This window comes from Rhopalosiphum maidis, chromosome 4 (assembly GCF_003676215.2).
Source record: "Rhopalosiphum maidis isolate BTI-1 chromosome 4, ASM367621v3, whole genome shotgun sequence".
NCBI classification, from domain to species: Eukaryota; Metazoa; Arthropoda; class Insecta; order Hemiptera; family Aphididae; genus Rhopalosiphum; species Rhopalosiphum maidis.
This window is the reverse complement of record NC_040880.1, coordinates 33,972,984-33,996,610: the sequence shown is the minus strand read 5'-3', so window position 1 is coordinate 33,996,610 and position 23,627 is coordinate 33,972,984. Positions and strand designations below refer to the sequence as shown.

Genomic DNA, 23,627 nt, shown 5'->3' with positions numbered 1-23,627 from the left:
GTGGACTGCGTTTCAGTGGAGGTCGATGAGTTGGATGACACGGTGGTTGTTCTGGCAGGTGAGCCTGATCCGCACGCAAAGGGGCGACTAACGTTAGCGTTGATCCGTTTTTACGTAGAACGCGTTTTGCATCTACATGGAAGCTTATTAAGCGCGCCGCTATACGTTTGTGCTGCTGCTTGCGTTGAGACGGCGTCCGCAGCACCACCCCCACCCCCGCCACCGAAGACATCGGCGACGAAATTAGGTGACGGCGGGGGATACGAGACCGAGCACGGATGGTGCGCGGCAGTAAGTCACCCGGGCACGTTTTTTCTGGCCACTCGCGGACCTCGCGAGTTCAGTCGTCGCAATGCGATCGATCACTAGTATTTGGATTGGCGGGCGCCCGGCCGCTTCGGTTCGTGTGCTGTACGATGGTGGACGTTGATGACGATTAATAGCTAGCGGTACCGACGAAAAAAACTATTTGATTAATTTATAGTTTTCATTTACTAAAGAAGCTTGTAGAACGCTCCTAAAATCTAACTATGAAATAACCTAATATTATATATAATATATTATAACAAAAATATATAAAAAAGAATATGATTTTAAAACATACTCCAAATATAATAAATTATACAATTTTTATGAGAAAAATGAACACAGAGTAATAATATGTGATTATACTGTTATGATACTATTTTTGGTATTTCTTTACACTGTCCATTTTTTGTCAAGAACAATAAAATTGCTATATTGTCAAAGAATTGATTAGCTATATATTGTTTATCTTATGTATGTATAATATAAGCATCAATAGATTTTTGTCTCATTGCCAATTCAGAACTGTACTAAACAATATATTATACTGTTATAGTGAATAGTTTTACATCGTTTTTTGGAGTAGAAATAGTGTTTTTGACTTCAGCCCCTCTTCGAAAAGGAAATTGGATCTAGTTGGTACTTTGGGGGGGGGGGGGGTAAAAAGTAAAAAAAGTATTTACTGTATTTATTTATTCTGTATATTGTATGGTTATTGCAATATTCAAAATGTATTGCATTGAAGCGAAAATGTAAAAAAAATTGAGTATATTGTCAAGTAGAAAAATATATTTTGTAGACACTAAATTTCACTATGCTTTTAGAAACGGAATTTGTATCCTCATTCTAAATTCCTTAATTTTTATAAGAAAAAAGTGGGTCTTAAATCTTTATAGATTTCAATTTATAATGAAGTTTATATTTTATTATATACTTAAAATATTTAATACCTCTTTTTAGATTATGTTTAAAATCATTGTAAATAATAAATACTAATAAAATATTAATAGGTAATATAATATTATAAATTATTGTCTTTACAAAATGTTGCCCGGCGTATAATATAAGCAAAAAAAGTACATGTGGAGTTCCATTATGTCAACAATAATTAAATACATTTTAGCTTGTTGCAATTCTGTTCACTGGGAGAATGACTTAACCAAAACATATTTTATCTACTATAGTCACACCAAATCACCTTTTATCAACACCACTACACAAATCGTATGCACGTAGATCCATCTTTTATCGGTGAGCAGAGTATAGGTATGGTATTACACGTATCCGATATTGTGTACAGTCAAAAACAAGAAATTTATTTGAATACGATGAAAAATCAATAATATGACAAAGGGTATGTAGGTACATGAAAAATAATAAATCTACAACAAAATGTACAAAGAATCATCACATTAATGCTATGTTTATTATAATTTTTTTTAGATACAATTTTAAAATACTATTAAGGTATCATTTGAAGCCAAGATATAATTCATTGCTTATTTAGAGTATTTAAATTAATTCGTATTTAAGTTAAATAGGTACATTCAACTATTCAGGTATACATGTTTTTAAGACATTTTAATAAACCAGGTAGTTTGCTTTGCTGTATAGTAGATATTGAGTATATGATGTCATCACGTTGGTTACTGTAATGGGTAAATCATTACCTATATAAAACGATTCTAAATAAAAATCTTTTTAGCATATTATACTTTTTAAATCAAAAATATAAAAATGTACAAATAAATAAATTATTTACATAAAAATAAAAAAAAAATACTTATTATAAATACCTACTTAATAGTATTTTCTCAATACCTATTAGGTAGTTAATCACCATTCACCACCATGTTTTAGCTTTGACACCATTTTGTAATTTTGTCATGGTAAAGCAACACGCAAACCTCTTGCCAACTACCTTTTGTATAAATTTATGGTGATGCAGTAAAAATATTGTACCAATCAGTTTAAACAATTAAAGGAAAAATAACTGTAGGTAAAAGTTTTAACAATTGAAACGTGTAGAAAATCAATCATTAATTTAATATTCATAACAAGTATTTAAATGGTACATGATATTCACAAATAATTGGTCGCAGATACTAACAAGGTTAAGAATACTTGACTAGAATCGCATGGCGTCAACTAACAATTAAACATTATACAATTTTTAAGTTTTTTTTAAAAATATATTATATATGCATGAAAAAAGTAGATAGTAGGAAGGTTATTATCATTTAATCGTCTTGAATGTCTCCTCCAAATAAACCCATTTTACTCAGTGTCCATTTGAATTCATCGTGCAGCACAAGAATTAGAGCCGAACCACTTGATCGAATCATATTAGGTAACATTCCTCGATATAAGCCTGATAAACCCTGAGAATTCCACAGTTTAGTAAAACAGTCTCTGGCATTTAGATATAATTTTTCTTCTTGTGCAGTTTGAACTATTAATACTCTACCAATCGTGTCAAGAGGATAGCTGAATAATTGTGACAAGTAAGTGGAAACCTACACAAATCAAGTATAAATTTTTTATTAATATAATACTACACATTTAAAATTAAGTTTATAGTAAATATTTGACCTGTGCGGTTGCAAAACGTATCCAAAATGGTAACTTTGCATCTTTTTCTTCATTAGAAACTAGACTATTACTATGATCTAGAATGGTTTTATTAAAACTATAATAAGCTCCAAAGTAAATAGCCTTGTTTATGACCATCCCATTAGCTGCAATAGCAAATCCTAAACATAAAAGTTATTATTGTAATATGTGTAGAGGGCAAAGAAAATTTAAAACAAACAATTAATAAGGATTACCTGTATACAAAGCTCGAACACCATTTGTATGAACAGTTTTTTGTATACAATCCAGTAGTCCAGTATATTCCCGGTCAACCAAGGGACCGACATGGGCAGCTAAATGAGTTTGACAGAAAAGAAGTGGATAGAACATACATAAGGTGGTTGCACCAGACAATCCACCAGATATTAAGCTCAAAGCAGTATGACTCCAGCCACTATCTTTATGTTTTATATTGCTCAAAAGTAGTTTTAGATAAAATGTGTTAAGTCCAAACATAACCGCCTGTTGACATAAAAATACATACAAAATATAATACATTTATCAAAACTTTATTTATTGTATTATCTGTTACTGTTAACAGATTGTAATGTATTCTTTTTTTTTTTTAAAAAAAAAGTGTTATTAATCATTATGACAATAACAAAGTTCTATGTAAGGGGTGGCTATGTCCATTAGATGTAATATAGGTATATAAGCTTTAGAGCTTAGCCACTCAGGGTCCCATAAATTGATTGTGTCTGGAGCCTCTAGAATCCTAGTTTCAGTACTGCATATAGCATTTAAAATTAGAATTTCACTTGTTGAAGATTAATAAAATTGAATCCTATACATATTACACCAAATTAACTAAAAGGAGCAACTTTTATTGAAGTTTATTTAAATTAGTCAAAAAACCACCTACTATAGGTACACTTAAATTATAGCTATAGATTGTCTGTATCCCAAAATGCATAAACTGTAATACAATTTAAATTAAATGATTTATGATATCAACAATGAATTAAAGTAAGGCCAAAGAAAAGTGAGCTACATGTACTTCTATATGTTCTTACTATATTCTCAAATTCTATGTTTGGATGCTTAATAGTATATTAATTATATACTATATATTATAAAGATAAATTGAAATACATTTTTATTTTTTACTTATGATGTACAATTTTTTACTCTAAAAAGTTGTTGAAGTAATACTGATTGAAAACGGCCAATAGGTACATGTCAATAATTAGGACTTATTTTTCAATGATTATATGTATCATAATTTAAACTCAATAGTTAAAGTGACAGTATTGTTTCTAAATACTTTATTATTGATGTAATTTCAAGAGTAATTCTAAATATATTGACTATGGTAATAATTTCAATAACAATCTTAAATCTTTAATCTTTAAATCACCAGAGCAATAAACACACTTATACATTTTGATAAAAACAATTAGGTCATAAGTCATTGGCGCAAATCCTCATTAAATTCTGGGGGTACTTAAGCCCCAACAAAAATTACTCATCACAGACCGATGAGTGGCTTGAGAGCCAACCTTACACTCCCTAATACTCTCAATAAGTGTTCTATGAGTTAAAATTTAAAATTTAAAAAAATAAATACAAATTTTAATCTTAATGTCAGTCATTTATAAGTTATAACAAAAAAAAAAAAACTGTTACTTAAAAATGAATTAACATGTTTATTATTTATGTAATTTATAATATATTATGTATTTTAAATATATTTTGACAATAATCTACAGTAATAATTTTCTTTATCATTTTAATCTTACATAAACCAACATACTTCTACCACAGAATTATTCTGTGCTTCCATAATCATATTAGTTACTAAGTTAATATGGGACAATTTTTGACAATTCTTTATCACTCCAACAAATATTGTCTTTACACTACGGTAGATTTATACACTTATAAATTATTAATAATAATATATTATAATACATAATAAACGTGATACAATGGAAATTAATTAGGGGTGCTAGCACTCTTAGCACCCCTGGGATTCGCGCCAATGGTTATAACATAATACATCTGTCTTATATCATAGTAATTATTAGTCTATAAATATAAAACAAAATCAAAAATATTAATTCATAATATTTATAAATACCTGAGAAGGAACAAATCTCAAAATGTTGGTAAAATTTCCAAACCATAGTGCCCGTAAACCTTGTTCGCGATAAATTTGATTTAATGTTGTTAAGATTCCTGGATGATAATGTAAATTGTTTTGACCGTTTACAATAGATGTATAATGAACCTAGATTAATTTAAAAAAATTTATATAATTTTGTAAAAGAATTACAATTTATAATTAAAAATTATTTTAGATAACAATATGTAAATCAAATAAGAAAATAAATTCTAATTTAACATTTGAAATAAAAACATGACATTATATTCCGTTCCAAAAGGGAATACACCAGGCAGCGACCAGTAGAAGGGGAAAAAGTGAACAGAACTGATTTATTTTCTTTTGGAACGGAGTATAGGTGAATATGTATTTTTTTCTGAATTGTGATAGTCGATAACTTTTTTTTATCAACTTTTAGTTTTTACATATATATCATTTTATGGTGAGACTAATGAGATTTCTAGCAGTCATCATTGATAAATAATGTAATATGAAATAGTAAACTTTAGGTATATCTTATAATATACATTTTATCTATAACCCAAGTGATTTTTTTTTTAATATAGGATACTAGTTATTTTGAAAACTATTTGGTTATGTCCAGTGGCAGCTTGTGGTATGGTGCACAGGAGCACGTGAACCACCCAAAAAAATTATTAGATTCTTATAGTAACATATAATTGATTATTATGCAAATGGTCTGTAATATAAAAAAATATATATTAATAAAAAAAAAGTTTTTGCAGCTTTTATGTTAATATATGTGTCTATTAAATAATTTTGTGAAGCACTAATTGTTTGTGCGCTGGGTGGTCGTGTAAAAATTAGCTATATGCCTCCACACGTTGGTTAGTATTAAATGGCAATTTGGAGCACATTTAATGTATGCACCAAACTTATTTTATCATGTCGCGATATCGTGTTATTCGTCGAAATGAAAACGCACCATTGTATATATTTAGATAAGATTAGTAGGTAAATTATTTTGGTATGTATCTAAAGTAAAATTAATTTTTACCATTTCACATAGATATATTATACATTTTTTGTGCACCCTCTTATGTGAACCTCACGAGCTGCCACTGGTTATATCATTGAAAATATTTTTCATATAATTTGAAGTCATTACTTGTCATTATTTTTGAATGATAATTACAGTTTTTATTTAAAATTCCATAACATAATATTTTTGAGGATATTTCAAAAATTTAATTTTGAACGAGTAGTTAGTAAGTTAAAAAGTTATAACTTATAAGTATTTAAAGTTTAAACGAGTGAAGTAGTAGACCAACATTTTTTGGGATACCCATAGTGCCCTCCACTTCTCTAATTAAAATTTTAACTACTCGTTCAAAATTTAATTAATTTTGTTAATTCAAAAAATTTAATAAAGCATAACTTACCTGAGAAATAATTTTAACCCTATCAAATGGAGCAACAACTGATCGTGCTATCGCTGTGGCAACAGCACTGGACACTGCGTCCAAACCGAATTCATGGAGACTAGAGCGTTCTTTATCTTTCTTCTATAAAATATAAGAAAAATATTAATTAATTTTAAAGTATATGTATATTATATATAATTAGTTATACCTCAGTAATATATTTTTCATTAATAGTAAATATTCATTTAATTAAAAATATTTTGTTTGTTTTAAGTTAAAGTATAACTTGATGTGATAAGTACACTGCATGTATGAACAATACAACCAGATAAACTTATTAGTTATTACTTTGTTTTATTTATTACTGACATACTATTTTTGCAGACATTTTTTTTTATATATATTTTTACAATATCAATCCTTAAAAAAATATTTATTGAACTCCTTAAAATTTGACAATTGTAAAAGTAAAGTGTTGTTGAATATTTATTATAATTAAAAATTATAAAATAATAAAATAAATAAGAATAAAATATAGAACTATCTATCTATATTAATTATTTATCATGAAGTAATTACCCACCAAAATACATTAAATAATTCTGTTTCAAATCTGATTCTGGAGTTAAAATATGTAATAATCATATATCTAATATGTTTCTTGAAATAATTAGTGTAGACTAATTTTTAATTAATTTAATAATTTAAGGATTAATTTCAAATTATACACTAAAATATATCTACAGGTATTTAGTTTCTTGTCACGGTCACATAAAAAATGTAACTTTGCAATGATTACATACTTACTATAAATAAACACGAGATTCATGATTGAGTAATAAAAATTTTAGTTATTAAACAATAAGTGTAAACACTATGAAATTAAAGTTGAAAAATGTTAATGAATGACCTCCAAACATAACATGTAATTTAATATTTCTTATAATACACAGGTAGTAGGTTATTTTTATTATTAATATTTTATGAAGAACATTTTTAAAATAAACAGAATTGACGTACAAAAACCCTTTACTTAATTACCAACCTATACTAAAATAAATGATTACTCAAGGCACTAAAACAATTAGGGATCAAGGAAAACCAAATTTGTGCTTCTATGCCTATAGCAAAGGGTTATTTGTTTAAAAAATGTGATTGTAAACTCTAATGGAAACATAGGGAATTTATAACCATTATATTATTCACAAACCTTTTGTACCTAAAAATTATTACCTAATAAACAAAAATTAAAAATTGTAGGCACCTTATACACAACTTGTATCATCAGTTATCAAATTATGGTAGGTACTCACTAAATCCGTAATTTAGCCTTTACGTAAACCAATGATCACAAATAATGCACAGACTTGGATGTCTCTGTTGTAGTCCAGAAGTTGGCTACAGGCCATAACTTAGTAAATGTCCCTCGACAGGTACATTTCTGAATTGGTATTCAACACGGATCAGTTGTAGTAGGCAGTGGTAGTAGGAGGTGGCGCCGGTTGAGATAATATATTAAATTATATAGTTAAAATGTTTCAAAAATGATTCCACAGGTTAGGAATAATTTTCTTTTAGGAACGCGATTTGTGCGATATTAGTATATTATAGGTAACAAATGAGACGCGATTCGGACACACGAGGGTGGTCGGTCGGACTAGCACGAGTGGTGAAAATAGAAGAGCCGCGTTTTACATATATAATTAAATATAAATTATTATAAAATTTGTTGCTCAACGAAGACTCGTGCGACACACATTCGGCACACAAGGTCGTCGTTATTTATAAAACCATCTCTCCCACCACGATTCGAACTAAATATACGTACATCAATGGTCACTGCCGGTCATACTAGAATATTATAAATTATAATATATTATTATTATCTTTAATAATGACACGGCAAAAAAATTCGTACACTAGTAAAGCTAATTCTTACGACACTGTCTTTTTCATAATATCATAAGATTCATTAATGTTTACTACAACAACAATAAAAACAACAAGCAGAGTGGCTACTGAAATGAGCTATGCTGCCTTTAACAAGTATAACATCAAAATGTTCTCCACCACCTAATACCTATAGTTGTAGTGTACCAGTGTAGTCTTATCATTTATCAACAGTAAAAAGTTATAAATTATCGTCATTCCAAAGACTCGGTGCCTTCACCAGGACGGCTGATGAGTGAATTTGTAATAATTGTCACCGGTTTAAACCGTTCTTATTTCATAACACTCTGTTCAATATTTGAGAAATAAAAATGTGTACAAATCAAAATAAATCCATAGAATTATTGCAATATCGGTATGTCGACAACGTAGCCACTATAATACATTTTTGTGTGGCGTGAGAACGGTACATTATTACCGTAGAACATGCGTTCTATGTTATTACCTACGGAGTTTTCTATTTTTTATACGCATCGCGTGAGTTTTTACAACGTCTTTGCGGCACTGCGAATACTCCTCAACCAGCTGTTCACAAAACGGATCGATTAGTGTTATCATGGTGGTAGCTCACTGCTGTGTTGCGATGATATACGAAGTGCGGATAACAAAAGGTTTGAGTTTTTGACAAGTGACAACTTATTTGGTGCGATTCCTATGTAATCTAAAATCTTGTGCGATATTCAAACTGTATTCACTTCATCGCTAGATCATCGTAAATCGACACGACGTGTGTGTTTGATCAAGTTTTTTTTGTCGTACGTCTGCCGTCCTGCCAATAGGATCCGGAAACCCGTTCGAGCGAAACGTACGACACGCCGCTGCCGATGACGACTTGACGGGTACGCGACTCACCGAAATTGGCATGTCGCTTGACACCGACGGTTGTCCGCAGCAGAAAGAGTACGATTACCTGCTGAAATTCCTCTTGGTCGGTGACAGTGATGTGGGTAAACAAGAGATGCTCAATGATCTGGAGGATGGATCATCCGAGTCACCATATTGCAGCGGAAGCGGTAATGATGTGCATTCATTTCTAACGGTCTAACCAATTGTTTGCTTAATATTATAATCTTTGAATCTCATAACTTAATATCAATTGCATATTTTCTAGTATAATACCAGGTGCCTACATTATATTTTGTTGGAATGACCAGCTGCAGACAAAATAAATCCTAATAATTTTATTCTATATTTTTGCTAAAAAAAAGTGATGTTTCTATCCATATAATTTACTGTATTGTACATTCCATATTAACACATTTTTGATAATATCTATAAGTATATTTATTGTAATACCTACCAAACTACCTACCTATAATTATTTTGTTACACTTAATCAGATTATAATGCATTTTATTTTTAAGCACTTCCTAATTACATTTAAAAGACTAGGTGCCTAAACAATACCTAGGTATCTAAAATAGGGAGACAGAAAAAAAAAACTCAAAAAAATAAAAGTGCGAGCATTGTAATATTTTATAAAATGTGGTTGATTGTTGATTATACAATAAAAATTATAAATTTAAATTTTATTACCCAACTAACATTTTGACTGGTTTAAAAAAAGTACAGTTTACTTACTTTATACTGATAGAAAGATATCAGCAATACAAATTAAATCTCAATATTAAACACATTTGAGTGTAGAAATGCAGCTGGAGTAAGCTTGGTATTGAAATAATATTATCAAAAAGTTAAACACATTTAAGTAAAATCAACAAACACTTATTAAGGGTTAATTAATAATCATTTACTTGGATTAATTTAACTTATTTATTGACTTGAGACAACAATTAAATGGTGTCAAAACAATAACAATCATTAGTTAATATAACATGTTATTGACATACCTATTTTAAATATAACTTATTGTTGAACTATCATATTAATTCAGCTACTGGTATTACCTTAACTACCCAAATCACTAATACATATTCTGTTAATGATAAATTAACTACAAATTTCTATGTGTGTATGTATGTATGTATAATTTAATAAAGTGTGTACCTATATATTTTACTACTATGTATATTATTTAAAATATGTATCAATAAATAAATGTAAATATATTAATACATTTATTTATATTTATATTTATTTTTTTGGGCTTTTTTTCCAGAGTGTGTTTTTTAATTTGAGTTTTTTTTCTGTGAATATTTTTTCCACAATATTCCTAAAATAATATAAAACCAATCCAAACTTTTATTTTATTTGTCATTATTGTTGTAATAAAAACTTTTATGTTTCAACATGTATCAGGTATAAAATTAAAAAACTATAAACTTGATTATTCATGAAAATTAATTTTTTTTTTAGATAATATATAAGTTGTATCCAATTTTCATATCACTTTTACAAAAAAAATGTAATTTTATCATCATTTATTATATTACCAAAAATGTATAGTAACAACTAATGAAAAATATCTATTATAAATTTATATCAATATATTAAGATTTTGTACTTAATATGTTAATTGTGTTTTTGTAATCTAGATTTTAAGGAAGTAAGTATTATTAATTATTAAGTTCAATTGTTTTATTTACAGCATACAAAACTACTATTATACTCTTGGATGGTAAACGAGTAAAATTACAACTGTGGGATGCTTCAGGTCAAGGGCGTTTATGCACAATAATCAGATCTTATTCAAGAGGAGCACAAGGTGTTTTGTTAGTTTATGACATAACTAATAAATGGTCATTTGATGGATTAGATAGATGGCTAAAAGAAGTTGAAGAGGTATGTATTGTAATGCAACGGGTACCTCCTATTTGAAATTTTATAATCAAAAATTAGGATTTAGATTGTATTTAATCAATGGTTAGGGTTATAGTTGTATTGTCTATTCTTATAAACGAAAAAAAAAATGTTTTACACAAATTCATTACAAAATATTTATTATTTTGCATTCTTAATTTTGTTTCAAGTGCCTTGGTAGATAGTAGGTACCTTCTATTAATATTATTTAATTAATAGATTTTTTTTTGAATTATAATCATTATATTTAGTATTACAGATCATTAACTATAAAACAATTTAATTGTATGTTTAAATCTTAAAATACAATTAAATATATGATAAAAAAAAATATATTTATCTTGTTTAAAATATCTACATAACATTTCTGTGAGCAATAATCTAATAGCAATTGTATTTATTAAATTGTTTACTTATCTAAATAAAGTACAATCACAGTCTTAATTAACTACATTTTAAAAAGTGCATAACATTAAAACAAATATGATAACTGATATGACTCGCCTAGTATTGGAATTTGTTTTCTTATAGGTTCTAATTACAAAAAATGTTTACTAAGGTGTATTTAGTATCCTTTTCTATTCAAAAGAACAGACCTTTTTTATGTATCAAGTTTGTAATGAGATGTTATTGAACTTTTTTATAATTATTTTCACAGAGTTCTTCCAAAATCTTCCCTCGAGTGTCGTCCACACATTACCCATTTTTTTATTGTTTGTTTGTGGTGTGGAGGAGAGGGGAAGTATTGTGTTTAAATTTTATGGTTTTTAGAAAAATATTTGAATAATTGTATGGTTATGTTTTTCAAAGTTGTTAAATTATAAAAATTATAGTATATTTTATATAAATAATTGCATTTTAATTCAAAATTACGCACAGGCCAAGCCAGTAAATATAAAGTATTATTAATAATAACTATAACTCAATAAATAATATAATTTTAATTAATTTACTAACATTCATAATCAAACTTGAAGCTAGTTACTTGGAAATTAACATAAATTGAGAAATCTTCCTCTACTATATTCATTAATATATGCCGTAATAAAATATATATTTATAAATTAAAGTGGTATGTGTAGGTATGGTGTGAAATAGGAATTGATAAATTAAAAAAATAAATCGATACTATTAATATCAGAACCATAATAGCTTAACAATAGTTTACAGGTTTAACTGGGTAAAGATAATTTAATATTCAAAATAAAATGAAAAATATTAGTATAAATTTAAATCAGAGACAAGATTATAGACCTAACACCTAAATATTGTTATTATACATTTAATGAAATTTACAATTTTGATAATTTTTAATTTACATAGCATGCACCTGGAGTTCCAAAAGTCTTGGTTGGCAATCGCTTGCATTTGGCGTTTAAAAGACAAGTTAGTGTCAAAGAAGCAGAATCCTATGCCTCAAAACACCATATGACTTTGTTTGAAGTTAGTCCACTCTGTGATTTCAACATTAGAGAAAGCTTTAGTGAATTAGCAAGGAGAGCATTACATAGAAATGGAATGGAAAGACTCTTGCGATCAAATAAAGGTTTATTTTATTTTAATATTGAAAGTATTATATATCAAAATTATGTTGTTTTGAATTTTAAAATCAATATTTATTTTTATTTTTTATTTAGTGTTAAGCCTCCAAGAGTTATGTTGTCGTGCTATTGTAGCAAGGACTACTCAGTATGGTATAAACCAGTTGCCTCTACCTGTAACAATTAAGTCACACTTAAAGTCATATGCATTGACTAGTTTCTCAACTTTATCTATGTCATTACCACGTAATACTTCGGCATCCAAAAAAATTAAATTGCCTTCTAACAATACGGGTGTATCAAGACAACATGGTCACCCTGCACATTCTCTATCGCATCATCATCATTTAAAAAATACACCATTGAGCATTTCAACATCATACATTACAAGAAACTCTTGTACAATTTCATGACTTAAATCATAACATTAGTAATATGCCCACTGATTTAAGTTTATTTTAAATGTTTAGTAAGTGTATATTTTATGTTAACAATGCATAGTATGTAATTTTTTATTTGATCTGTGTTAAAAAAATTCATTTTTTGACCCGAAAAGTAAGTTAACATATCTATTAAGATAAATTGTGTAAATCAGTGAGTTATTTTATTGTTTATTACTTGAAAGCAATAATTGTAAAACTGCGTGGTTGTTTATAACCTCTTGTTTATTAGAGGTATTTAATCATCAGATGACTGTATTTATCGGTGAACATGTGTAAATAACATAAGTATGTAACTCGCATCTTTAGTCATTTTATTTTTGCATTTGTGAATTCTAACTATTTTTTTTTCTTTTGTAACTGTTTTTGATGATTTTTTATTATTACTATTATTTTATATGATTATTTTTATTATTGTTTATGAAAAATTATGACAACAATTATTTTAATACTTTTAACATTGATAAATAAACATTGAGTCATCATTCCTATAATATATAATTCATAATTGTTAACATTATTTTCATATTTACCTATAGTATTCTTTAAAATAGTTCTAATTAAAATGGTATAACATTTGAGTGCCACTTTTAAATAATAAAAGTTATGCTTAAAACTAGGTATATACTGTTATATAATTGAAATAAAGTGTCAGAAACAGAAAAATACACTCTAATTAGATTAATATTTAAATAAAATAACACATCTCATAATTAGTATTAAATGTAGAAACACGAATGTTAATATTATGCCCTTATGTCTTTCTATTAACATTTAATTTACATAAATTAGGGATGTTAATGTATTTTTTTTAATTTTAGTTACTCTACAGTAAGTAAAGGGTTAATAAAGCATTACAAATAAATATATGAGTTCTTTAAAATAACTAAAAACAGAATAAAAATTCCCGTTTTTCCTTAATTTTTTGTTTGTTTATTCCGATTATTAAGAAAATTATATTTTACTTTTAACCCCCAAGAGTACTAACTAGATTCATTTTCCTACCAGAAAAATATTTCTGAAGTTGAAAACCGAAGCATTTTTACTGCCTCAAAATGTGTCCCTAGATACACACAAAAATACATCGTTGTATAATCAATACATTCCTTGCTCTGCTCAGAATCTAACATATAGACGACATTCATCATAAATATTTGTCAAAAAAACATTTTTTTGTTAAATATTGACACATTTTAGGTATAGTTGTAATGGTGTAAGCAGTTAGCATCAATCTTCTGTTATGAATTATGATTAAACCTGTTCACCTTAAAACATTTTTTTCCACATTTTCGAGACAGGAGCAGTCGCTCTTAGTATTCTTAAAACAAGTCGCCCCTAGGTGCAAGTGTTTTGCTAGTGTGAGAGAAAATTGCAGTTTCATCACACACCCATTATTATTTAAACAGAACATTGGTGACTTGTCTCTTATAACATTTAATATTTATCATCTTAATTTAATAGAAACTTTATTGTAATGCACACTTGCATAATGCTTCTATACAAATAATATATACTTAACTACACGCAATGAATAGATATTATACTTATTATTATTAGCGTTTATTTGTTTATATACATAATCTGTAGGTAAATGTTATTTATCATAATTTTATAGCATCACCCTAAAATATTATTGAGCTAGGCTAGACTAGATTCCAGCATGGAATTATGTTGGTTCGGAAATGCTTCATTTAATTCCATTTCGTAATATCCTTTGCAACTTTGGTTGTGTCAGGACTTAGTAATGAGTCCAGTTACAGTCCATATTGAGGGTTTTTTGAAAATTTTTCTAGAATATAATGGATTTTACAGCGTATTAATCGACCTTATGATGGAATTATAGAAGACTTGAGGATATTTAAAGAATTGTATGGATTCTTGTTGATTTTATCGTCCTATCAATATAATAATTGATATTTTTTGAATATTTTTATTGAATATTACAGATTTATAGCATTTTAATCGACTTTATAAAACAGTATTATGGATTTTACAGCGTATTTATGGATAAGTTGATTCTAAAAGAAATTTATGGATACTTGTTGTTTTTGTCGTCCTTTCAATGTGATAATCCATGTTTTTTGAAGATTTTTACAGAATATTAAGGATTTTACAGCATTTATATGGACATTAAAATGGAATTATAAAGTTTTTTTGAGGATATTTAAAGAATGTTCTGGATTCTTGTTGATTTTGTCGTCTTATTTATGGAAAAATTGAGGAATTTTAAAGAATTTTATGGTTTTTTGTTGACATTATCGTCATTTCAATGGGAATATTTATGTTTTTTGAAGATTTTTACACTATATTATAGATTTTAAAGCGTTTATATGAACACGTTGAATTATTATGTTGATTATAAAACAATTTTATGAATTCTTGTTAATTTTATCGTCTTTTGTATGGAAGAATTGAGGAATTTTAAAGAATTTTATAGATTCTTGTTGACATTATCGTCCATTCAATGTGATAATTGATGTTTTTTAAACATTTTTATTAAATATTAAGGATATACAGCTTTTTTATCGACTTTATAATAGAATTATAAAGGTTTTTTTGAAGATATTTAAAGAATGTTCGGGATTCTTGTTGATTTTATCGTCTTTTTAATGGGAATAAAGAGGTTTTTTTGAAGAATTTTATGGATTCTTCTTGACTTAATCGTCGTTGCAATGTGAGTTTTAATGTTTTTTGAAGATTGTTAAAGAATATTATGGATTTTACAGCATTTTTATGGATTAGTTGAGGAATTATGTTGGTTCTAAAAGGATTTTATGGATTCTTGTTGATTTTGTCGTCTTATTTATGGAAAAATTGAGGAATTTTAAAGAATTTTATGGTTTTTTGTTGACACTATTGTCATTTCAATGGGAATATTTATGTTTTTTGAAAATTTTTACAGAATATTATAGATTTTACATCATTTTTATGGACTTTATAATGGAATTATAAAGGTTTTTTGAGGATATTTAAAGAATTTTCTGGATTCTTGTTGATTTTATCATCTTTTTAATGGGAATATTGAGGTTTTTTTGAAAATTTTTATAGAATGTTATGTATTTGACAGTGTTTTTTTTTGGAAAAATTGTGAAATTTTAATAAATATTAAATAATTGAATGGATTTTTGTTGATTTTATAGTTCTTTCAATGTCATTATTAATGTTTTTTGAAGATTTTTATTAAATATTACGGATTTACAGCGTTTTAATCGACTTTATAAAGGAGTATTATGGATTTTACAGCGTTTTTATGGATAAGTCGAGGAATTTTGTTGATTCTAATAGAAATTTATGGATACTTGTTGCTTTTGTCTTTCTTTCAATGGGAATATTGATGTTTTTTGAAGATTTTTATAGAATATTATGGATTTTAAAGCATTTTTAAGGATTAGTTGATGAATTATGTTGGTTCTAAAAGAATTTTATGGATTCTTGTTGATGTTGTCGTCTTTTTTATAAAAAAAATTGAGGAATTTTCAATAATTTTATAGATTCTTGTTGACATTATCGTCCATTCAATGTGATAATTGATGTTTTTTTAAACATTTTTATTGAATATTAAGGATATACAGCATTTTTATCGACTTTATAAACGAATATTATTGATTTTACAGCGTTTTTATGGATAAGTTGAGGAATTATATTGGTTCTAAAAGGATTTTATGGATTCTTGTTGATTTTGTCGTCTTATTTATGAAAAAATTGAGGAATTTTAAAGAATTTTATGGTTTTTTGTTGACATTATCGTCGTTTCAATGTCATTATTGATGTTTTTTGAAGATTTTAATTAAATATTACGGATATACAGCGTTTTAATCGACTTTATAAAGGAGTATTATGGATTTTACAGCGTTTTTATGGATAAGTCGAGGAATTTTGTTGATTCTAATAGAAATTTATGGATACTTGTTGCTTTTGTCTTTCTTTCAATGGGAATATTGATGTTTTTTGAAGATTTTTATAGAATATTATGGATTTTAAAGCATTTTTAAGGATTAGTTGATGAATTATGTTGGTTCTAAAAGAATTTTATGGATTCTTGTTGATGTTGTCGTCTTTTTTATAAAAAAAATTGAGGAATTTTCAATAATTTTATAGATTCTTGTTGACATTATCGTCCATTCAATGTGATAATTGATGTTTTTTAAACATTTTTATTGAATATTAAGGATATACAGCATTTTTATCGACTTTATAAAGGAGTATTATGGATTTTACAGCGTTTTTATGGATAAGTTGAGGAATTTTGTTGATTCTAATAGAAATTTATGGATTCTTGTTGACATTATCGTCGTTTCAATGGGAATATTAATATTTTTTGAAGATTGTTATAGAATATTATGGATTTTACAGCGTTTATATGAACAAGTTGTGTTATTATGTTGATTATAAATGAATTTTATTTTTAACCATAGGCACCAATAACTCCTTTTACCGTGTATTAAAATTTGATCTGTATATGCAGTTATAATTTACAGTAAAATTATTAAAATTTGAATAACATTACTTTCTCAGAAGCTTCAATTTTGATATTGAGTTTTTTAATACAAAAGATGAGTCTATGTCATAACGTAGATGAAGTTTTTCGAAAATGATTTGGCCATTATTAGACCAGTCTGTTAGTAGTAATTTATCTAAATAATTAATTATAATATTGTATAAGTCATAAAAAAAAATTTATACAATTTTTTTTTTACATATAATATTATATATTATTTGTGTACGATAGGTGTTAACTATTAAATATTTCTTACTAGGAGTTGTTTCAAATGTTGATTCTTGTAGTACATCTGAAAACTCTAAAATTCGTTTGACAGACATCATTTTATTTTTAAATTTGCTGTAAATTTCATTACCTATTGAAATACACTTGTCATTACGATTGCTTGTGTGACGGTCAGTCCAACATATCTTCTATCATTTGTAGCTATAATTTGTGTTATAAACCAATAAAATTATTTTACAATCTTATTTTTATTATTGTTAAACAAAATATGTATGTTATAAATTTACCATCGCTAATCAGTAAAAGAGAAAATATTACAATAATTATATAGAACATGCAGCTAATATTCAAACAAAAACCAAACGCTCTACTTAAACTCAGAAACAAATAGCAAGTTGATGAATGTAAATCCTGAAATCATTATTACGTATCAATTAATGTAAGGTATTGAGTAAAATATTAACTGATAAATTTACTAATAGTTTTTCATTCACTTGATGGATGGTAAACTCTTGGATTAGAATTTGTTCTAAATTAAACGCTCTTATTGTTGCTATTCCTTGAAACAATGAATTTACATGAGTGTACATAGGGCTTCGTGCTTGTATTAAATAAATAGTTAAAATAGATGGTTTAAATAGCAGTTATTTTTTTTCTTAAAATTGTTTTTATAATAAATATATATTAGGTACTCACTAACATCTTCTAAACGCTTGACATTTTGAGTTGTTTTCATAAAATTTTTTTTCATTTTAAAAAATAATATAGCTAAAACGATTGTTGGTAGAGCCAAATAAGGATTGACAATTCCCATTACTATTATTACTCCAATCGCTGTCAATCCAACCTATTAAAAAATTATGTATTGAAAATTCCTTAAATAATCACAAACCAGCATACATCAAAAGTATATGAAAGCAAGAACTGACTTATGTAACTTTATCTAACATAGGACGTATCATTTCATCAATAAGTCCTAATCTTTTGAAAATCGATTGAGGATTCGCCCTGATATTAAAATATTTTTTAAGCTAATTAAAAAAAAATGTAGGTAGATATTATGTTATTACCCGATGACGTTTTATTTAAAAAACTCATTGTTGCTCTAGTAATCGAACTAAACATATGGAAGTGTAAATTCGTAGATGCTTCGGTGCAAACAGATACAAATAAAAAGGATCTGATTAAGGCTATTATGATGATCAAGAATGTTAGTCCGGCAAAAAAAAAATAGACGATTGTCTTGATGCAGCTCATGACGTTAAAAAATCCATCAAATAAAACTGTTGCAAATGTATTGATTGACGTCGAAGATTCGACGCGATATTCCATAGAAGTAAATCCTAAACAAATTATATGTATCTAACCAATATTAAACTAATTCAACAGCTAATATTTATTGATTTATTGTTAAAAAATATTACCAATAAGTTATCCAGTAATCTGTACCTTACAATAGAATTAGCGTGAGAATTTATAAGGAAAATAAACACAATACTCTGAAACAATATCCACTGGAAAAAATATATGTAAAAAAAACACTTAACGCATTATTTTCGATAGAATGCGTTTCTTCTGTTTTTACGGGATCAGTATGATCTTTGTTAATTATTTTGATATCTTTCACGAACGAAGTGACTGGATTTATAATCGATTTTTGAGAACCTTCATGTATAGAATATTTTTTTACGATATCGGTATTATTTTTTTCAATCACGTTAATAAAAATTGACGTTTCTGATGAAAATCTCAGATTATTTTTGAAATATGAACTTGATTTTTTAAGTTTTCTGTACGAACCCTCTGCCAACACTTTTGCCTAATAAAAGTCATTGACTTATAAATTTATGTTAATAGGTTAAATGTTTTATAATAATAATTACATTATCCATTATGACAATATGATCTACGTTTATTAAGTATTGTATTTGATGAGTTATAAGTATGCATATCTTTTCTTTAAGATAATCTATAGTAAAAAATGAAAAATGAAAAAAAAAATAAAAATTTTACAATTTTAAAATTTAATTTGAATATTTTTTAGGAAAAACGTTACTAGTTATACATTTTTCAAATAAATGCTTTCCAACATGTGTGTCAACTGCTGATAGGTTATCCAATAAATAAATATTCGCTTGTTTGTAAATTTCCCTGATGATGTAAAATATTTTTGAATTATCACTATTTATTAAACTATTATATTAATTATAGATAGGTTTTCTAAGGATAATAACATCATTCAACTATACTTTTATTTTTTTTAATACGTTTAATTATTTATATACAGTAGAACCTCGATTATCCGTGCTCACTTTTCCAAAAATTTAAAAATAAGTATGGACTATAGATATACCATGATATACCATGGTAATTATAAAATAAATTTGTTTACAATATTAATTGTACAACCTTGTTAAATGTATTCTTGATTTTTGGCCACCACTAAGAGAAATCCCTTTCTCGCCAACGATTGTTCTATCACCATACGGAAACTGTTCCAAGTCTGGATTTAATGCACACACTTCTATAACCTATTTGAAATTAAATAGATACCTAATGTAATATAAAATTATATTTTGAACGTTTAAATCTGTAAGAGGATACAATGAATTTACTTTATCATATCGTGATTTGTCCTTTGGTGATCCAAATAAAATATTTTATTTAACAGAACTTGTAAATAACCACGGTTCTTGAGATGCGTATGATATTACACCACGTACAGTAATACTGCCTTTCATAAGTGGTAATTCTTGTAAAATTGCTTGTATTAAAAAACTCTATGAAAAAAAAAATAAAAATATTTTTAGATATTATATATGAATTTTCGAATTTATTTTTATATATTTAACTATACTTTTCCGGCTCCAACTGGACCGATTATTGCGATTAACCGATTGGGTTTTGCGAATAAATTTATATTTTCTAAAGTGTTATTAGGTTGAGAGACTGCCCATTTGGCAGTAACATTCTAAAATTCTACACCAAAATGATTTAACTGTTCAGTGCCACTTTCATCATCAATGATTTTATTTGACACTTTACTCTCACTACTAGTTGTGTTTTTAGCATATGTTGCTTTTATAAAGTTGTTCAGTTATCTATCTTTTTCTTTGTTCAATAGAAAATTCTGAAAAATGTTCTTTAAATTATTTTAATCAAATTATAAAAATTATGCACACCTCGATCATTTTAATTAAGACTAGTAATTCTGCACTTAAACCTATGGCCGGTAGAAAAGTTATTACGAATGCTTTTTGTAAACTGTCATAATATGAATTTATTATAAATACCTACAACCGATCATGAAAGTAATGTAATTAAATATTGTTTCATAAAACATTAAAATACATTACTTTTGATGGAGTTACATAATTTCCGATTAATATATATATATATATATATAAATAATGTCACAAACAATGCTAGTTTCGTGTTAAACAAACAAAAAGAGGACAAAATTCCTTTGATACAAGATGTTTTTTTAATTTCGTTGATTACTTTTCTATAATATAGAATAATATTATTATTTAAATTTATTGTACTCTTATATTAATTATAATTATATATATATCTTATTAATTTCTTACTGTCTAGAATATTTTGTAAGATTGTCAAAAAATGGTTCCCATGTGTACATTTTTGTCACTTTTAATCCCGACATTATTTCATTTATTAGATGAACTCTCTCGTCTGTCCTTTTATTAGTTTTTAATCGAATTTCAGATGTTTTTGACCCTAACCATACTAAAAGATCAATCATAATAATAATAGATTAAGAATTATAATTGTATCATTGTTTTTATATTCTATACTGACATTGGAATGGTATAAACATAATCAATGTGGCTACATCAAGTATTGATGACACACCAACATCTTGCCATCAAAAGTATGTCACTACTACTGTTTCTATAGGGCCCACCAACAAAAATGGTATTAATATAAGTGTTGTGTCAAATCGATTTACGTCGTTTGAAATTAAGTTTAATATTTATCCAGTAGAGGTTTGGCCCAGAGAATTCACTCTGAGACGTAATGCCTTAAATAACATAAAAGGATTATCGTACTATCATAATGGTATGTCTAATAAGACATAATAGGAGAACTATAAACGTTTTATGCGCTGTTTACCTTTTTATAAATTAGATTGCATGTTGCTATTTTCATTTTCATACCTAAATGTGAAATTGTCATATCGTAACCAGAATAAATAATTATTCCCATTAATAAAATTATGACTAGACCAATTAATAAATATATCCCAGTTGAGTTATTCGACGAATTAATTTCAAAATGTACGACAATTTATCCAACGATAGTTGCAATGGTTATGCTGTTCAAAAAGAAAAAGAAATAATTAATTGCAATTATTCTACGTCAAGCACTCAAATTAGTTAATGTTGATTTATTTTTTTTATTAAATTTAAATTAACAAAAAATATTGTTCTCAACTTGTGAACCGGTTTGTATGTATTTGTAATAATTAATTTATATCTTGTATTCTCTGCTTACTTAGGCTAAAATTAATATTTTTATAAACTAAGTTTTTATTTAAATTTGACCTTAAAATAATTTCCATTATTGTTCTAAAGAATTTCTAAAAACATAAATATTGATCCAAACATTTTAAATAACGTATTCAAAAAATTTGGCTTTTGTTTTTTTTTTTCTGAGTTTATCAATTCATTATTCCATAATCTAAAATAAAAAGATCATAAATTATATTTTCAAATTTTTATACATAAAATTAATTAATAGGATACTTTTGTAATTTGTTCCCCAATAACTCTGACGAGTCTTCATTCAAAATTCTGTACAAGTCAATTAAATTTAAATCTTGTTTAAATCCTTTTTTGACAATTCCAAAAATCCAACGTTAAAAAGTAAAAATACTTGTATTATCGCCACATAATAATAATGTAAAGTTTGAAGCTCAACAGTACCTAACATTATAATATTGCTTATGTCGCATAGGTACTCACAAAGATAACAAATTAAAATTTAAGTTCAAACCAGATGACCAGCTATGATTCTTAAAACAATAAAGGTTCACCTAAATGTAATGGTATTTTAAGTTTTTGTTTACTATTTTGTTTACTATACACATAATTTCAAATAGCATAATATTATCATCAGTATTATATTATTATAATCTATTTTATAAGCTTGTTTTGAATTAAAAACAATTATATCATTAAACTAAAGCAAACTAACATTTATTTTATAGTCTAATAAGAAATCAATGTTAAATAAATGTTGTTTCTACAGAATTGAAAAAAAAGAAATATAGTAAACAATAAACTGCAGTTAGAAAATTAAATAAATATCTGTTATGAGTTATTTTCTTAATTTTTGGCAATTTAAAAATATTAATTAAATAATACATCTACTAAAGTTATGTTCGTAATTTTTACATTTAGAACTGATTCTTTGATTCAAAATACAATTAGAAATAAATTTCGTAAGTGTATAGTATTAATGATTGCACATCAGTTGAATACAGTGATGGATTCTGATACGATACTTGTGATGAACGCTGGCACAGTAGTCGAATTTGATCATCCATATAATTTATTGAAAAATAAAGATGGATATTTACATAAAATGGTAGAACAAACCGGACAGAGCAATGCTTAATCGTTACATAGTTTAGCTTATGAGGTATTTATCTTTCTTATATATTTTTTTACTTATTAGTGTATTTCATTCATATATTTATTATTTTAAAAGAATTATAATAAAGGACACACGCTAGACGGTCAACGGTTGTCAAGTGTT

General features: G+C 26.6%; 3 protein-coding genes and 1 pseudogene across 3 annotated transcripts; 1 reads left to right on the top strand and 3 right to left on the bottom strand.

The window, feature by feature from the left end:
* Positions 1 to 2,325: 2,325 nt before the first annotated feature.
* Positions 2,326 to 8,364, bottom strand: LOC113556745 (ADP/ATP translocase 4-like). Its single transcript, XM_026961877.1, has 7 exons — positions 8,348 to 8,364; positions 7,743 to 8,280; positions 6,448 to 6,570; positions 5,021 to 5,170; positions 3,135 to 3,402; positions 2,899 to 3,059; positions 2,326 to 2,822 (listed from the first exon to the last, which is right to left on the bottom strand). Exons 5-7 carry the CDS (start codon positions 3,394 to 3,396, stop codon positions 2,547 to 2,549), a joined length of 699 nt encoding a protein of 232 aa, XP_026817678.1. The 5' UTR covers positions 3,397 to 3,402; positions 5,021 to 5,170; positions 6,448 to 6,570; positions 7,743 to 8,280; positions 8,348 to 8,364; the 3' UTR covers positions 2,326 to 2,546.
* Positions 4,876 to 9,243, bottom strand: LOC113548883 (ADP/ATP translocase 4-like). The gene is made up of 4 exons (XM_026949977.1): positions 9,232 to 9,243; positions 6,448 to 6,570; positions 5,021 to 5,170; positions 4,876 to 4,968 (listed from the first exon to the last, which is right to left on the bottom strand). The coding sequence occupies exons 1-4, from the start codon at positions 9,241 to 9,243 to the stop codon at positions 4,876 to 4,878; spliced, it is 378 nt and encodes a 125-aa protein (XP_026805778.1).
* LOC113556736 (ras-related protein Rab-40C) lies at positions 8,648 to 13,550 on the top strand. Its single transcript, XM_026961865.1, has 4 exons — positions 8,648 to 9,392; positions 10,928 to 11,121; positions 12,463 to 12,685; positions 12,777 to 13,550. Exons 1-4 carry the CDS (start codon positions 9,242 to 9,244, stop codon positions 13,091 to 13,093), a joined length of 885 nt encoding a protein of 294 aa, XP_026817666.1. The 5' UTR covers positions 8,648 to 9,241; the 3' UTR covers positions 13,094 to 13,550.
* A 4,011-nt stretch (positions 13,551 to 17,561) lies between these two features.
* On the bottom strand, positions 17,562 to 22,716 carry LOC113548875 (annotated as a pseudogene).
* Positions 22,717 to 23,627: the final 911 nt, after the last annotated feature.

Excerpts from the sequence above, each read along its gene's own strand:
- LOC113556745 (XM_026961877.1), bottom strand. The coding sequence starts at position 3,396 with ATGTTTGGACTTAACACATTTTATCTAAAACTACTTTTGAGCAATATA. Across the intron at positions 3,060-3,134 it reads TGTTCGAGCTTTGTATACAG|GATTTGCTATTGCAGCTAAT; the intron begins GTAATCCTTATT and ends TTTTATGTTTAG. Across the intron at positions 2,823-2,898 it reads TACGTTTTGCAACCGCACAG|GTTTCCACTTACTTGTCACA; the intron begins GTCAAATATTTA and ends TGATTTGTGTAG.
- LOC113556736 (XM_026961865.1), top strand. The coding sequence starts at position 9,242 with ATGTCGCTTGACACCGACGGTTGTCCGCAGCAGAAAGAGTACGATTAC. Across the intron at positions 9,393-10,927 it reads ACCATATTGCAGCGGAAGCG|CATACAAAACTACTATTATA; the intron begins GTAATGATGTGC and ends TTTTATTTACAG. Across the intron at positions 11,122-12,462 it reads GGCTAAAAGAAGTTGAAGAG|CATGCACCTGGAGTTCCAAA; the intron begins GTATGTATTGTA and ends TAATTTACATAG.
- LOC113548883 (XM_026949977.1), bottom strand. Across the intron at positions 5,171-6,447 it reads GGGTTAAAATTATTTCTCAG|GTTCATTATACATCTATTGT; the intron begins GTAAGTTATGCT and ends AAATTAATCTAG. Across the intron at positions 4,969-5,020 it reads TGAGATTTGTTCCTTCTCAG|ACTAATAATTACTATGATAT; the intron begins GTATTTATAAAT and ends TTATATTTATAG.